Below are 17,154 nucleotides of genomic sequence, written 5' to 3'. Positions count from 1 at the left end.
ATCCATAGGCAGATAGTTCTTAAACTTCACCAAATAATGTCTTGCAACCTATCCTTTTAACTTTTCTGTCCTTATGTGCCAAAACTTGCTCAGGTACTAAGATCTCATCAAGTTCCTCAACTTCTGGCACATCACCCACGAAGGGTCTTAGAAGACTCACGTGAAATGCATTATGAATCTTCCACGCATCAAGCAATTTCAGCCTATAAGCTATATCGCTGATCTTGTCAAGCACTTGAAAAGGCCCATAGTAACGCATACTGAGCAGCCGTTCCTTGCCTTTCATTTTCTTTAACCTTGCCTTTTTGAACCTTAACAGAACCCAATCACCAGGTGATAACAACAATTCACGACAGTGACGATCAGCAGCCTTTTTCTGTTTTGCCTGAGTCTTCTCCAAGGCAACTTTGATTTTCTTGTACATTTCATCCATGTTCTCAACATATCAATCTGCCTCAAAGATTTTGTCCTTTGTATGCAAAATGGGAGGAACCTTTTTGCCGCCTTCAACAATCTCAAAAGGTGCTTCACCAGTAGATGAATGCACCGTATTATTGTACGCATACTCAAGCATAGGCAAATACTGTTCCCACTTGCCTTTATTATCTGACACGTAGCATTTCAACAGATCTAAGACAGTAGAATTAGCCTCTTCTGACTGTCCATCAGTTTGTGAATAAAACGAAGACGAGAACTTGAGCGTAGTGCCCATGTTCTCAAACAATCCTCTCCAGAACAAACTGGTCATGCGAGGATCACGATCACTGATAATCGATTGTGGCATACCATGGTACTTAAACACATTGTACATAAACAAACGTGTCATCTGATCAGATTTTATCTTCTTCCTGATAGGGATAAATGGGCCTGCTTGCTGAACCTGCAAATAATGGTCCATATACCATCATTCCCTGTTGGCGTTCTTGAAAGATCAAAGATAAAGTCCATAGCAATGCTTTCCCATGGCTTATCCGGAATCGGTAGTGGTTGGAATCGGTAGTGGTTGTAACAACCCTGGTGCCTTTTGCCTGTCAAACTTGACCTTTTGGCAAACTATGCGTGCTCGCACAAAGGCATCCACATCTCTCCTCAAGGTAGGCCAATAGAAGAATGTCTCTACCGCTTTAACAGTCGCATCAATGCCACAATGCCCTGCATACGGTGGGACATGACTCTCTTCCATGACCTTATGTCGCAATGGCCTAGTGACACAAAGTCTGCCATGCATCATCATAAAACCATCTCTGAGGAGGTAGTGCTCGTGATGTTGCCCCTCTTGTAGTATATTGCTCCTTCATGTCATCTAGCTCATGATGATAAGGAATTGACACAGCTCAAATTTGTGGCTTTCTTGATAACGCATCAGCCACAACATTCTTCTTGCCTTCCACATGCATAATCTGAAAGTGGAACATGAAAAGAATGTTTGCCCATCGCCATTGCTTTTCGGATAACTTTGACTGTGTCAAGAAGTATCGCAAAGTCTGATGATGTGTTTGGACAACAAAATCAGCACCAAAGAGGTAGTGCTTCCAGCTAGAAAGCGCATAAATCACGGCCAAGAGCTCTTTCTCATAAACTTGCATAGTCCTCTCTGGCCCTTGCAAAATTCGGCTTTCATAAGCTACTACACGTCCATCTTGCATTAGCACTACTCCGATGCTACTGCCACACGCGTCACACTGGACCACAAATGACTTCCTGAGTTCTGGCAAAACAATTACTGGATCTGAAGTCAACTTTTCCTTTAAGAGACTAAAAGTTGAAATCTCTTTTTGGGTCCATCTGAAAGTGACCTCTTTCTTTTGCAAAGCGTGAAGAGGCGATGCTATCTCTGCAAAATTCCTGATAAACCTTCTATAGTAGGAACATAATCCCAAGAAGCTTCTCACATCGTGTACAGTCTTCAAGTCTGGCCATGTCTTAATAGCTTCGACCTTTGTGGGATCCATTCTGACACCATCCTTTGAGACTATGTGGCCAAGAAAGTGGATCTCTTCGAGGAAGAATTCACTTTTCTAAGGATTGACAAGTAACCTATGACTGTGCAGCTCTTCGAACACAATGGTCAAGTGACGCCTACGCTCCTCTTCATTCTTCGAATACACTATCATGTCATCGAAGAACATCCCAACAAACTGTTGATGCGAGCGGAAGATCCGGTCCATCATTCTGTTGAACGTGGCAGGAGCATTTGTTAGCCCAAACGGCATCACTAGAAACTCATAAAGACCAAATGTCGTTCTAAACGCAGTCTTGTGCACATCCTCTCGCCTTATACGAATCTGATGGTACCCACTCTTAAGGTCTATCCTGCTGAAAATTGCAGCACCCTCGAGAATATCATCAATTCTGGGAATAGGAAACCTATTCTTGATGGTATTCTTATTCAACGCACGGTAATCAATACACATGCGCCATGAGCCATCCTTCTTCTACACTAGGAGCACTGGGGAGCAAATGGGTGAAGAACTAGGCTGAATCAGCCCCTTCTCTAATAACTCCTCAGCCTGGCCCATAATCTCTTTCTGCTGCGCCGCACTAACCCTGTAGGGAGGTCTATTTGGTGGGCTACACCCTGGCACCAAATCTATCCGATGGTCCTCAAGTCTCTCTGGCGGCAATTGCGACGGTAATGAATCAGAAAAATAGTCACTAAACTTTTGCAAAAATGCTCACCTTTCTTTATGTAACACAGATAAATTTGACCGATCACTATCTGAGACATCACGTGCAAAAATCAAGTACACAGAAAGATGAAGTGATAGCAGAAGCAGATACAATAGGGACTGACTCTCCTTTTTAGCTTCACATCCAAGATGTGAGTTTTGCCCCTATGCTGTGCAGTGATCTTTCTGTTGTAGGCATCCAAGACCATGCAATCGGAACATCCACGGGATCCCCAACAAGGCATCACATCCTTCCAGCGGCATGATGTAGAACTCTTCCGTGTCCACATACGACTCAATATGCAGATGCAGCTTTCCAATAATGGGAGTAACACACTATGAGTCGCCAAGACATGCCAACCCTTCCTGTGCTGTGTAATCCATCTCTTCAGCTCTGATGCCCAGGTTCATAGCTAACTCTGGTGAGATAAAGTTGGCTTTGGCACTTGGATCAAAGAAGATAAGTGTCGTCTGATCCCTAACTTTACCCCATGTCCTGCATAACTCACTGGCATCTGTACTAGGTCTATCACCCACCATGTCAGCACCAAACCTGCCGTGGGTTTAGGCTTCTTGTCTTTTTGGTCTTCTTTATCATCTGAGTCAACTGGTCTTTTCCTTTGTGGACAATTGGTAGCAAAGTGACCAGGCTGCTCGTATATAAAGCATTTATTTTCAGCCATTAAGACCTTCTTTTCCTCAAGCTACTTGCGCACAAAAGGCTTCCTTTTCTGTTCCTTTGCCTGCACTCCAGAAGTCCCGGCTGAATCCTTGTCTTTGGTGGCCTTTTCTGACCCCTGTGACGCATCAGGAACCGTTTTCACAAAGGGCTTCTTCGCTGAATTTTTCTTTTGCTGCCCTCCTTTCTCGTTGCTCGGAAACCCACTGTCCTCTCCTTTTAGCAAGGCAAGACCAGTGTTAGCAACTTCCATTAGTTGAGTGAGGGTAGCCACTCTGTTCTTGGTACAGTAATCGCGAAGCCCTTTAGGCAGCCCACAACAGTACTTCTCTATCTGCTCTGTCAATGGCACAAATCTGTAGGAGGTCACTGAGAGTAACGCTTTACAAAACCTCCGATTGTACTCCAGCAAGCTCTTGCATGTAACCGAATTAATCTGGTGCCAATCTGTCATGACGTCGGCTTCAAATTCATTTGACAGCCAAGCAGATACAAACATTTGCTTGAAGTAAACCCAAGTGGAGGGTGCATGTCCTTGCATTAACAATGTCGTCCACCATGTAAGCGCATTGTCCTTTAAGAAAGTGGCAGCTTTCCTGACTTTCGAGGCCTCTGTAAAATTCCCTCCTGCATAAGCTGTATCAAACTGTTGGAGGAAGGTAAGAGCCTTTGCTTTATCCTCAAAGCCACTTAAAGTACTGAACTTTACAGTTGCACCACCTTCTTTGTAAGCTTTCGCCTTCTCCAGTGCCCCCAAGTTGTCATACGGTATAGTCTACAACATGGGCACTGTAGTAGGCATGATCGGCACATCTTAGCCATTCACATCTTGTGTCAGAGGTGCGATATCTGGCTGCTGTCCAAAAAAACCAGCCATGCCAAAGTGACCCCGTGGCACCCCAAACTGGCCCTGGTTGCATTGAAAACCTTGCTGCATGCCGATACTACCATACATGGGGTTTGGCATCATGCCTTGCATACCCCCCAACACTGTTCCTGGCATGTACGGCTGACTTCCGGGCGCATAACCAGCCATACTTTGGAACACCGATCCACCCCCGAAATACCCAGGATGTACCGTGGGTGGTGGAAAAACTGTGTGCATTGCTTGGTAACCAACTCCCTATCCATTCAAGACAGCATGCGGGCTCTGAAAGGTGGCGGGCTGAACTGGCATAACCTGTGGAATAGGCGTTCTAGCCACCTGTTCAAGCACGGGAGGAACCTGTTTTGGAGCCCCTGACTCCGCAACATACGAGTGTTCCCTTTCCTGCTGAGTCGCATGAAGTACTTGGCTTGAGCCTTGACAAGCTCTGTATGCGGCGTAGGTTGCCATTTTGCTGTTGCACTGGTGGCACTTGCAAGAACTCCATAAACCTTGGATTCTGCACCAGTTGCGAAAAGACATTCACCGCGGCAACTAACTGAGTCCTGAACGCATCATCCTCAAGTTCCCCAGTCATAAAGCCCTGTACTACCGGAGGGACATTCACATTAACACAAGGTACAGACTGACGTGGCCGTGAGCTCTCGCCAATCTCGAAAACCATAGGGATTTCCTGTCTGTCCTTTGAAGAGGAACCCTCTTCCATAATGCCCTTCCCTTTGTCAGCCATAGTGTAATCCTGCGTTCCTGCACTCTGTGTCTTTACCCAAAACAACCGAGGCTCACTCTTTGAGGAAAAAGTGATTCATATCCCGGCAATGGAACCTTGAAACTGGCCCGTGGGGCGATAGGCTTTGGCTTTCACCCGAAATTCTTTACTTTAGACACACACACACAAAGAACGTGCAAAGGAAACCTGTGACGGGAATTAACACTTAAGCGCACACACGGCTCGAAAGCTAGAATGCTCCGAGCAGACGCTGACAACCTGTAGGCCCCAAAATTGGTGCCCCTTTCGGTATTTCTTTATTCTTTGAGAGGGTACATTACAAAGTAGAATCCTGGGAATCCTTTACCTGTATCCCTCTAGATACTACCTGATTTGGCCAAATTTCGGCAACATAACAACCCCAAAACTTGCGCGAAACCAATTCCCCTGCTAGAACTCGCTGCCACTGGCGTATACCCTCTGATTCCAGCCCAAAAACAGTAAATTCAGCTCGCTGTATTTTCTGGTGTTTGCCCTGTTTTCAGCCCCAAACAGTCCCCTAGCTGTCCTCTACCAGTGGGGCACGATTCCCAAGGGTTCTTGCGTCCGTATGGCTGAAAAACAGTCAATTTTCTGCGCATACACAGTGCTGAATTTGCACATGTACGGTGAGGTTATGACCCTCACCGGTGCCTGCTTTGGAGTAGCAACTAGCTACCCATGTTCCTGCTCAAGGAGGCTCTTGCCTCAGCACAAAAGCATGAACCCACACAGTTGTACATCAGTCAAATGAAGAGTCCTCTTGTGGGGCATCACATAACTGCACGTAGGGTAGAGAGAGAGAGAGAGAGCAGTGTGTAGAGTGCAAGGCATCACTCCTAGCACCACACTGTACATGAGAGGGAAAGAAAGCACTCCATAGCTCTTAACATGTGACAAAAATCAAAATGAGGCCTCTCCCAGCATAAAATTCAGCGCCCATTTTTCTATAAGAGGCAAGTCCATGAGAATCTGCCACTTGGCGCATTTACAAGCATTTTCCTGTTTCGGGTTTGCCGCTTAAAAATCTCTCGACTGGTTGCCCAGTTGACTTCGCGACAGAGTTGTGAAATGTTCCCCTAGTCATACTGCAGGTAATGATGCGAACACATTTCACGGCCCAAAATAGCAATTTCCTAAATTTTAGAAAATGATTCCGTTGGGCTCCCACTGGTCATCTGACCATCTATCCTCATTGGGACCGCATCCAAAAGTGCAATGTGGCCCAACTGTCGGATACTTTCTGTTGGTAGTCCCACCTTGACTTTGTGCCTTTATTGAGTTCACTTCCTAGTATCCACCAACTTGCTAAGTGCGACGGGGGGACGTATATGATCTTGCTCTGAGCCTAGACATCCTCTTACTATACGAATTCCAATGCCGACCACTTCCCGTCTGCGGGTGAAACTATCATTCACATTGGCCATACAATCTCCGACCGTTTGCTACTTCAAAAAGAGGGTCTCAAAAATAAAACAAAAATCATTGGAAAGAAACCAACAACTAAAGTTAGCAGTTGCCACGTCCTCGTGACATAGTTAACAACTGCCACGTCCCCGTGACAGAAGGTATGTCCTGTAAGGTTGGTCCAGCAGAGTAGTGGAAACCTAAGAAACGGCTAGAGACACTGCCAGAAGGTGGTGCCGTAGGAGGCTACTGCTGAGGTAGCTCTGCCAACCATCTGTGACTCCCTGAGGTGGGGAGGCTCTAGCCGACGGGGAGGGTGGGTAGGGCAGTCACGAACCATGTCCCCAAAAGCATGGCACTTGAGGCACTAATCCGAATGACCAATCACCACCGAGCGTTGCAGCCGAAACTTGCATGTAATAGAATCTCTGAGTTGAATTATGTCTAGAAAATGGGTATCACCAAGGGCATACACCCACACCCATGGCGAACCAATCTTCGTAGCCATTGAGCCTGGTATAACTAGGCTCCACTGAGCAGCTACACCAGTAAGGCAACCTTTAAGGTGTACCCTAGCCTGACTTGTGTCAAGAAAACAGTGGTTTGAACGAGTTCTTGCTACCCTTGGAGACATCAAAGGTGAAGGGATGAAACAATTGAATGTCACACTTACATGATTTAGCTTCACATCGTTCTCAAATGATGATGTAACATGTAGCTCATTCAAGTCATAGTTTTTTTCGTACCCGTGTGGTTGCCTAGCCGTACTTCCGTACTCGTCCGAGTACGGAAACGTACGGAAAGTGATTCCGTACGTGGCAAAAAATTTGGGGCAAAATTTTTTCGCTTGCAGTTTTTTGGCCACGCGAGTTGGGCTACTGACTCTGTTATGAAGGTATTGCAGCACATCAGTGAGCTGCGAGCTGCGAATCAGGGGCCAGCCCATCCTCTCGCCCTCTCTTGCTCACCTTCAACTTCTCCCGTGCACACAAGCTAGTCTCTAAATTCTAATTTCTGGTTTTGTGTTTGTGTATAAAGTATTAAACATGCTGGTGTAGTATGTAGGCTTTTAAGCATCCTATGTAGTAGGCTATCTGACATGTGGAATTTTTCGGTAGTCTGATCCGCACTTATTCCGTACTTCCGTACGCATGTGCGTCCGACGTGTGGTTGACGTATGGAAAAACTATGATTCAAGTAATGGCGTTCAACTTGGCAATCCTTGTAAGCACACCGAACAATGTTCATCTTATGTCTATATGTGTGTCACCATTTCTACTTTACGTCTTCTGCGTGAGACAATCACTTTATCCACTTTTTATAATACTGGATTGCCTGGTTGTATAAATTTCCTCTTCAGGCCCCACAAAATATATTTCCTTTGTTTCCATGGTTGTTTCCTGTTTTCTTAATGCATTTGTCACAAGAATGAGAGCTTTTCCAAGCCTTGAGAGTTGTTTGTATGCTTCTGGAATGTAGCAGCTTCCTGACACATCTCCCATCTCATGTGACAATCATTAGGAGCGTCTGTTTACACATTATTGAGGTAAAATCCCTTCCAACCCAGCTGAATAACCTAGCAATCATAATAAATACACAACCATGTGTCCTGTGTGCCATCTCTTGTCACAGACTCTCTAGTCGCTGCCTTCACAAGCGTCCTTACAATTGAAGAAGAGAGAACAAAGATTTAATTTTGCCTATATTTTTCATAGTATGTGCATATTGTATATAATACATGCAGTATGTTCAAAGAAGAAGCTCAATTCTTCAAACTCATTCATCCTAGGCTGCCTCCCAGACAGGAAAAAGATAGGCTACTGTATATACCTGCTGATAGAAAGGCCATATCCCTTAGCTCCGTTGCATTTCCATTGGTTAACATGTAAAGTGCCCTTCTGGCCCTTTTGCCAAATTTGGCTTTCGGTGCCCATTTTCTGGAAGAGAAAAGGAAACTTCTAAAAATGTGTGCAATGATTCAAAGACAAAAACCAGAGATGAAAAAGATGAGGAAAACGGACACTGCTTCGCACCCATGTACGTGTGCTTGTGCATCCCCACAAGTCAGATAATGTAAACTAGTAGATGCAAAAAAAAAGAAAGACGAGAGAGAGAGAGAGAGAGAGAGAGAGACCTCAAGTAATACTTCAGCATTACACTGGCCTCATAGAAGTCAAACCGGCTCACAAATACTTTGGCTTCATATGGAATTGAAGGCAGCTGTTTTGGAAGCTTTCCAACATTGGTTGAATGAGAAAACGCTCCTAACATAAATGGACCATATGTCATATCTCGGAATGCATGAACCTGCCAGGAAGTCATGTGACTCAAAAAATAAGAATATTATATGCTTAAACCTGTCATGCAGCAGAAAACCTTCTAGACCTTTATAGTGTGAAAGCAGCAAGATGCAGCAAAATGCTCCAATATAAGTTTAGGCCCAACAAATCAGTACATGTACTTAAAAACTTTCAAAGAGAATCTTTTAAGTACCATTGCCAATTCTCTTGCGTGGATCTGTCTTCGACCAAACTCATTGTAGCTTTCATGGAACCCACTGAAAGTGAACCAGCTGTTAAACTGCACAGTAAGTTAACAAGTTGTCAGCTACCAATAAACATTGAGAAGCTCGACACATGAGACAAACTTAAGTTACCTCATCTACGGCAATCAGAACAGGGACCTCTTCAACCAAAGAAAGTTCCTTTCGTAGACGCACAGCTACACCAACTGCTGCATGAGGAGTGTCTATTCCAAACTGAACTAAATGCGTCAAAGTTGCACCCTCTCTGATAGGTGCTTCCTGAACACCCGATAGCCTACCAATGCCAGGCCCTTCTCCTAAGGGTACAGGGTCAAAAACCCGACATGGTATAACATCCAGCAGGTCATTGTGGCTTTTCATAAGATCCTGAAGAAAAAACAGACAGCTATACTGTAAGTAGCATGCTTGCTGTTCCCAAAAAATCCGCAAAGAACGTCCAGTTCTTTTCCTCAAGCTGCTCAATTTTACAAGCAACTGAAGGAAACAAAATAGTGTGGATGCTTAACAAAACTAGGGCAAAGCTCAATGGAGCATCTGCTAGCAGCTTGTATTCTTCACACCATATCTTGGAACCATGCACGCCTCAGCATGATGCCAAAAGAATTTCCAAGGTTCATTGCCTGGGAACAAACCCTCAGGGGGTTCACCTATAGGAAATCATCTATATCACAAGCGTTCAAAGGGTATTTTAAAAAAAACCCAATACTCACATGCTATGAGGTAATAAAATGACCCCTTTTTCTTAAGAACCTTACAAGTTTTTCCCCAAAATGCAATAAAAAACCCCTCTGTACATGTAATCCTGTAAATTTCTGACTCACGTGGTACAGTTACAATCCATTTGTCTAGAACGCTTATGCAGATGTCTGTGGATGCACCTCGTAAGATCTTCATCAATTCAGAACAGCCCCAACTACCCAATTATGAAGAAGGTCAGAGAAAAACGAATAAAAGCAAGGCAAAAAACAAAACATGTGAATCAAAAGATTAAGTAGTGATCTTTGCAATACAGAACACATACCTCAAGCATGGAGACAGCTTGTACAGGGGTATCCCATAGGCCGCTAGCCTCATTCTTGTAGTAAAGTCCATCATGAGTCCAACTCCTCCCACTTGGGACATAACAAACCAGCCAGCCTTTACTTCGAGCCCAATGAACAAGCATTGCAAGAAGAACACTTTTTCCACTTCCAAGTAAGCCATCAAGCACGATTTGCTTTTTAGAGCCAAGGTCTGCATTTTGTAATAGACGCCGCTCCCTTGCAAGCTTCTTTCTTTGATTCAAAGCTGCAAAAAGCATAAAAAAATAAATCTAACTTAGAAGTCGAGACATGCTGAGATAAATCCCTCTCTCTCTCTCTCTCTCTCTCTCTCTCTCTCTCTCTCTCTCAACCAGAGATGTCTTGGACTGTATCTACTTGAGTTACACAGACACAAAGACAATTTTGGTAACCCTGCTGTCTAGCGTTTTTCAGCCAGCACTTTCAGCCTTTTATAGCAGCCAGCCAGCGTTTTCAGCAAGGGAGACTACAGCCAGCAAGTGCATAGTGTAGCAGCAACTTCAAGCAACCCCGTCAGCACCTACAAACAACCTGCTGTACAGCGTTTCAGCAGTGATTGCAGCAGCCAACTCAGCAAGGAGACCCCAGCAAAACTCAGCGTTTTTAACTCAGCCATATCAGCGTTTTTAACTCAGCCATATCAGCGTTTTTCATCAGTAAATTCAGCCGATAGAAGCCAGCCGATTAAACCAGTCCAAGCAAGAAAAGAGAACCCGACAAGAAGCTTCCCAAGCACTCAGTTTTCAGCCATAGACTCAGCCTCGTCGTCCACTCCGTCGGCATCGACACAGCGATTAGACTTGCATCAGCATCATTGTATCAAATTGTGCAATCAATAGTAGACCACTCTTGCCATCGAGAGTGGGGCCCTTGGAGGAGGGTTTTACAACGTCTCTGGTGTCGTATTCTCTTCTCTATCTCTCAGTCTCATGCACTTCCATTCACAGTGTCCATTCACTTTGTTTGTGTCCATTGCACTCTCTCACTAAAGGAACGGAAGGCTCTCCCTTCCGTAAGTAAAAGGAACCTTGAGCACAGTTCGGAGCACTCATCCTGAGCAAAGTTCAACATTCACTTCCGTTGCACCTTACACAACCATATCATGACACTCGGAGCCATTATTGAGGAGGGCAGATTACATGGGAGACGGATCTATTGTAGCTTTGTGGACTTCTGCAAAGCATTTGACACAGTACCCAGAGCTAGACTGATGCGCAGACTGTAGGAGATGGGGGTACCCAAAGAGCTCATTTGGGGGATCATGGCATTATACAGGTCAATAGTGGGGCATGTACGCACCTCGAAGGGTCTACCTACACCAGTTCACTCCACGATTGGGGTGAAGCAGGGCTGCCCGCTCTCTCCTACTCTATTTGGTATGTATGTGGATGAGGTCTCTGACTATATTGAGAGAGATGGTGATAGAGGTGCACAACTGGCAGGGACATGGATTCCACTATTGTTATATGCTGATGATATTGTGTTGATCTCCGACTCTCCGGAGGGGATGCAACGCCACTTGGATGCTTTGCATATTTTGACCCATGAAAGTGGTTTGTTTGTCAACCTTGGTAAAACCAAGGTTATGGTGTTTTAAACTTTAATACCACCCCACAGTGGATCAGGAAGTCAACACCCGCATTCACATACGGCCAGGAGACAGTGGAGTACACAGATGCTTACACTTACCTTGGGGTGGTCTTGAGTGGACCAGCATTTTCACTGAGGAGAGCCGCAGAGACTAGACTGACCAGAGCCCATGCAGCATTGGGTAGATTGGAGAGGATTTGTTCACAAGTTCACTTTCAAGATCCTCGAACGAAGCTCTGGCTCTTCGACACTTTGGTGGCTTCCGCATTGCTCTATGGAGCTGAGATTTGGGGACCCTCATTGGATCATCATGGGAGGTCGGGGGGCCGCACTGATGGATGGGGGGACATGGAGAAGCCTCTAGTCTCTATGATCTCACGACTTATTAGAGCCAAGGTTTCAGTGCCACGTGACATTATCCGAGCAGAGCTAGCTACCCCCCCCCCCCCCCGTTAGTGGTTTAGGCGCTCACCAGATCAATCTCCTTCATACACCGCATGTGGTAACTTCCGAGAGACAGATAATCCCGCCTAGCACTTGAGTCCTCTCAATAGTTAGCCATGCAAGGAGATACAACATGCTGGTATGGGAAGATGACATCATGGTTCCAGGCACATGGGTTCAGCATCGATAGATTGCCTCCCTTCCAATACTCATTGAATGCACCCTTCTCTAACTCTTACACAGTCCGAGATCACCAAGCTCATCCGCCAAGACCTGACTCGGCTAGACACCAGGAGGACATGGATACAGCCAGCGCAGGAGCTGGGCATGAAGATGGCTTTCTACAGAGAGCATCTTCTCCAGCTGACGGAGGACAGCTTTGTGACGAGACCCAGATACATGGACACCCACTTCTCTCATGGGATTCGATGTGCTATTGGCCAGATACGCACATCTTCACACCAGCTTTGGGTCGAGACTGGGAGATGCAACGGAGTACCAGCAAAGGCCGGACATGCCCCCTGTGTCACATGGAGCCTGAGACAGAGTAGCACTACACATGCCACTGCCCAGTCTATTATGAGATACGGGGCCGCTTCCACTACCTGTTCAGAGAGGGCTTTGGACCACTCTATAGGGTCATGGGATACGAGGACCAGAGAGATGCCTGGGTTTGTTTCTGCTTGAGCTGCGCAGACACAAAGAGAGCCTGGTGAGAGGAGAGACTAACCAGTCTCAGAGACGAATCACAGACTTCTTTAGAGCAGACATTGGGCAACCAGAGGAGCTACTACCACAGCAGAGCCCACATTCCCCTCGTACCAGAGGCTCGCTGATCGACCGAGCGACGAAACTAGCGAGATCGAGACGCCCCAATCTGCGGAGGACTACAGAGCATCAAAGGAAGCTGTATCAGAGGATTCGGATCACTTTGGCCCGACATGCACGACACCCGATCAGACTACTGACCATGGAGGAGATTGATGAGATCCGCCAACAACCGATGCTAGATCTCCTGTGATTTGACTCTTTCTGAGACACACCCACATTGTGTTGTATTAACTCTCCATTTGCTTCGCCCTCCCTGAAACTGGCCCGTATGACATTGTCCACATTTTCATACTTGGATATTTGAACATGCAATGGCAAAATGATATTTAAACTTTGAGATAGATAAGCCAAAGGTCACAAGAAATGACTATTTGACTCTTGTTTTACAAGGAGGAGAGAGATGAAGGGAGGTAGACTTTGGCTTTCACCCGTAATTCTTTACTTTAACACACACAGAGAACACTTTGGAAAGGTAACCTGCGATGGAAATTAACACTTTAAACACACACACGGTCAGAAGCTGGAATGCTCTGAGTAGACGCCACAACCTGTAGGCCCCAAAATTGGCTCCCCTTTCGGTATTTCTTTATACTATCAACAGAGGGAATAAAACCTGTGATTTCCTACGAGCTGTCCCGCATAACCCGGGCTGAAAACCACCTGTTTTGGCCCGATTTCGGCAGCATACCTGTACTAGGACGCTTCACATACAGTATCCCCACGCAATAGATGACTTTCCCGACGCATACGGACACTTAGCAAAACCTGGCGAGAATCTGCAGCACGCTGAATTCTCTGTTTTCTGCCCCAAAAATGCCATAGTTACGGGGGACGGGGGGGACGGGCCCTAGGGCCGAGGGACGGCCGTAACCGGGCCGGGGACGGCCAGGGACGCCTTGGGACGGTCGGAAGAGGTGCCGGACGGGCGGGTCGCAGGGGGACGGACCGGATTGGACGGGGATGGACCGAACGGCTGGGAACGGCAATTATTAGGCGGAAAAAAATAGCCGTTTGGGACCGTTTTTGACCGTTTTAAACGGCTATTTGCAGCCCAACTGCCATATTTTGGGGGGGCTTGGCCCTTGGGAGGCTATAAAAGCCCCCTTGGGCCACTTAATACTTATTCCCTCAAGGCTCAAGCTCTCCTCTCTACTCATAGCCTCATTGCTCAAGGCTCAAGCATGACTACGCGCCGTGGCCCATACGCTCTACACTCTACCCTTGAGTCTCCACTCTCTCCCTCTTCTACCCACTTTGAAGCTCTCCTCTCCCTCTTCTACCCACTTTGAAGCTCTCCTCTACTCTCTCTCCACACAAGCTCTCCTCTAACTCCTCTAACTCCTCTAACTTCTAAGCTCTACTCTCTCGAGTCTCTCCACCATCATGTCATCTCAAGCCAACTCCACTTCTCAAGCCGGTTCTTCTCGAAGGAGGCCCGCCGTGCAAACGTGGTCGTGGTGGGATGAAGTCGACTTTAGCACGCGTGGCAAAGGTGGCGGTGCAAGACCATGGACATGCAAGCTATGCCCATACAAGAGAACGGGTGGTTCAAACAAAGTGCGAGCCCATCTTCTTCATGAACCTGGTCACGAGGTGAAGTTTTGCCCTCATGTAGCTCCCGAGAATAGGTTGGATCTTCTTGAGAAGCTCACGGTGTATGAGGTTGCGGAAGCGGCCAAGAGGGGCCGTTTTGTTGTCGTTGATCCCTCCGCCACGGCGACACCGCGAGAGCAAAGGGAAGCCAACCTTGACAACATCTCTCGAGGCTTCTAGAGCCATGCATCTACACCGTCCTCTTCCGTTTCGCATCGCCAAAGCACTCTGTCACGTGACACATCCCAACCCTATGTGTCCGTGGACAAGCTACACCATAGCAGAGTTCCCGTCAGTTCAGTCAGTTAGATTAGCAGTGATCTGGCACTTTTGTGAGTCTATTCGTAGACCGTGCATGCCCAGTCACTTAGCATAGATGCATATCCTCCGGTTGCACACAGCATGATCATCGGAATTCCCATCAGAATCCATTAGCATCAGTTAGGGGAATTTTCCAGTGCATTTAGCCTATTTTCCTATTTATTGGTTATTTTCACTTATTATTTTTAAGTGACTTTCCAACAAAAGTAGGTAGGGCAATTTTGCTAAGTTAATATATAAGCAAACCCAAGTTAGCACTTTCTGGCAGAAGAGGCAGCAGGAGCTTCCCGCTCAACAGGCAACTTCTCAGAAGTAAACCCCCCAGCAACCCCCAACGTTTTTGGACCTCCTCCTTCGCGGGGATTCCCAGCAGATTCCTTCGCCATACATCCCCTTCCATTGGCGTTTCCACCCACAACATACCATCGCCATAAGCCTCATCTCTGGCGGTTTTCCCCTAGCACCAACATCAGCAATCTCAGCCATTTACTAACGCTAGCAGGACAGACCATTTCAGTGTTTTTTGTCATCATTGGGATAGCAGACCAGCAGTAGATTCCAGCGTTTTCATCAGCTTCCAGCCTTGGTAAAAACGCAGCCATAACAGATTTTTAGCAAGGGAAAAAAACACAGCCTTTACTAGCGTTTTTCAGCAGGTATTCCCCAGCCTTGGCAGCGTTTTCCAGCAGGTACAACTCAGCATCAAAACGCAGCTTAGCAGGTACAATCCATCAGCGTTTTTGTCTCTAGCATGACCCCCGATACAACCATCAGATTCAGCCATTGAAACAGCGCCAAAACAGTCAATTTCAGCTTGAAACAGTCCAAGAAATTCAGCATCTAGAAGATCTCAAATTTCAGCCCAAGTCGTCGTCGTCACCACCGTCGTCATCGGCATAGTCCCATTGCATCAGTCCATTGCATACGCATTGTACACCTTCGTGCAATCAAGTAGACCACTCTCGCCGACAAGAGTGGGGGCCTTCGGAGGAGGGTTTTACAACCTCTCGGTGTCGTATCTCTTCTCTCTCCTTCTCTCAGTCTCATTCACTTGCACGCACAATATCCACTCACTTTGTTCGTGACCACAGCACTCTACAAGACGGAAAGCTCTCTCTTCCCCTAAGAACTAAAAGGAACCTTGAGCAATAAAGATCACTAATCTTGAGAAAAACAACATTCATTCCGCTGCACTTCACATTGGTATCAAAGCTTTGGAAGTGTTCTGCATTACTCAAGGAAAGAACCACAAGAATTTTTTGCTTCTTGTGGTCGCACGAACCCAAGTTTACTTGGGCGTGGCGATTCCTAATCGTGTTTTGTTGAAGAGTGACAGGAATCCCAAGAAAGAAGGGCTTGTCCAGCCTCCCCTTGTGTCTCTTTTCACTCATTGAGAGCAGACCGTGCACTTAACGGCCGGCCAATCGACGTGAGGTGGGGAAAAGCAACCTTGGTGTGAGCGCAAGGCCGCCAAGGGGTGCGCCCGCAGAAAAGGGTAGAACTCGGGTGAAGAGAAGATCCTTCTCAACGCGATTTGCAAGCGAAAGAAAACCTCAAGAACCCCAAGAACTCGAGACCCTCAAGAACCTCAAGAACCCAAGATTCTCACGAATCAAGGACCTCAAGAACCTCAAGACTCTCAAGAACCCAAGTTCCTTGCGAGCTTAAGACCCCAAGAACCCACAAGAGCCCACGATTGCAGAATGATCATCACTCGAAGCGGATTGGATACTTCACTTGGAAGTGATGAGCATGAGAGAGGCGAAGAAGAATTTTCCCCACCAAGAGGTTTTTCTGACCCTTCCCCATCTACGACAAAGATTGCACTAACTCCTATGGAGGAGTTGGACCAAGAAAGAGAAGCAAAAGGAAAAGCCTACGAAGAAGATATGGCAACCATCGAGCGTAAGTACCAAAACAGAATGGCAGCCATAGCGCGTGAGACCAAAGCACTACAAGAACAGAGCGACCGACAAAACAAAGAGTTCTTGCGACTTTTTTCTCAAGTACAAGCGTACTTTGCACAGAATCACAGAAAGGAGACTGTCTCGGTCTCTTCTTCTCCAAAGCATGACCCACAGGATTAGCATGATTGTGTGAAGCATGATGATGATTTGATTGACAATGACTTGCATGATGATTTGAAGCACAATGATAAGCATAATGATTTGGATGACAATGACAAGCATGATGATTTGCATGATCAAGATGTGATTTCTCACAAGCATGATCATTTGCATGATCAAGATGTGATTTCTCACAAGCATGATGAGTTGCATGAAGAAGATGTCATTGTTCACAAGGATGATGTGTTAGTTGATGTTGTTCCTAGCAAAGCTAACCTCGTTGTAGATTCGATCAATCACGAAGATCCGATCTT

The 17,154-nt window shown here is 46.3% G+C and overlaps 1 protein-coding gene across 2 annotated transcripts in view; it reads right to left on the bottom strand.

The window, feature by feature from the left end:
* The window catches only part of LOC147440192 (mitochondrial 28S ribosomal protein S29-like protein), a 58,740-nt gene that overhangs the window by 23,520 nt on the left and 18,066 nt on the right, over positions 1-17,154 (bottom strand). For both annotated transcript variants that reach the window (XR_015190362.1, XM_086529958.1), the window contains exons 3-7: positions 9,956-10,221; positions 9,046-9,300; positions 8,883-8,969; positions 8,524-8,696; positions 8,220-8,326 (exon numbers count right to left, since the gene is read on the bottom strand). Coding sequence is in view for 1 of the 2 variants with exons in the window: in XM_086529958.1 (XP_086386084.1) it covers positions 8,220-8,326; positions 8,524-8,696; positions 8,883-8,969; positions 9,046-9,300; positions 9,956-10,221 (888 nt within the window). In the remaining variant the exon portion in view is untranslated. The remainder of the gene's footprint in view (positions 1-8,219; positions 8,327-8,523; positions 8,697-8,882; positions 8,970-9,045; positions 9,301-9,955; positions 10,222-17,154) is intronic.

This window comes from Adiantum capillus-veneris, chromosome 15 (genome assembly GCF_014529385.1).
Source record: "Adiantum capillus-veneris isolate H3 chromosome 15, ASM1452938v2, whole genome shotgun sequence".
NCBI classification, from domain to species: domain Eukaryota; kingdom Viridiplantae; phylum Streptophyta; class Polypodiopsida; order Polypodiales; family Pteridaceae; genus Adiantum; species Adiantum capillus-veneris.
The sequence above is the reverse complement of the archived record's forward strand: the minus strand, read 5'-3'. Positions and strand labels throughout refer to the sequence as shown.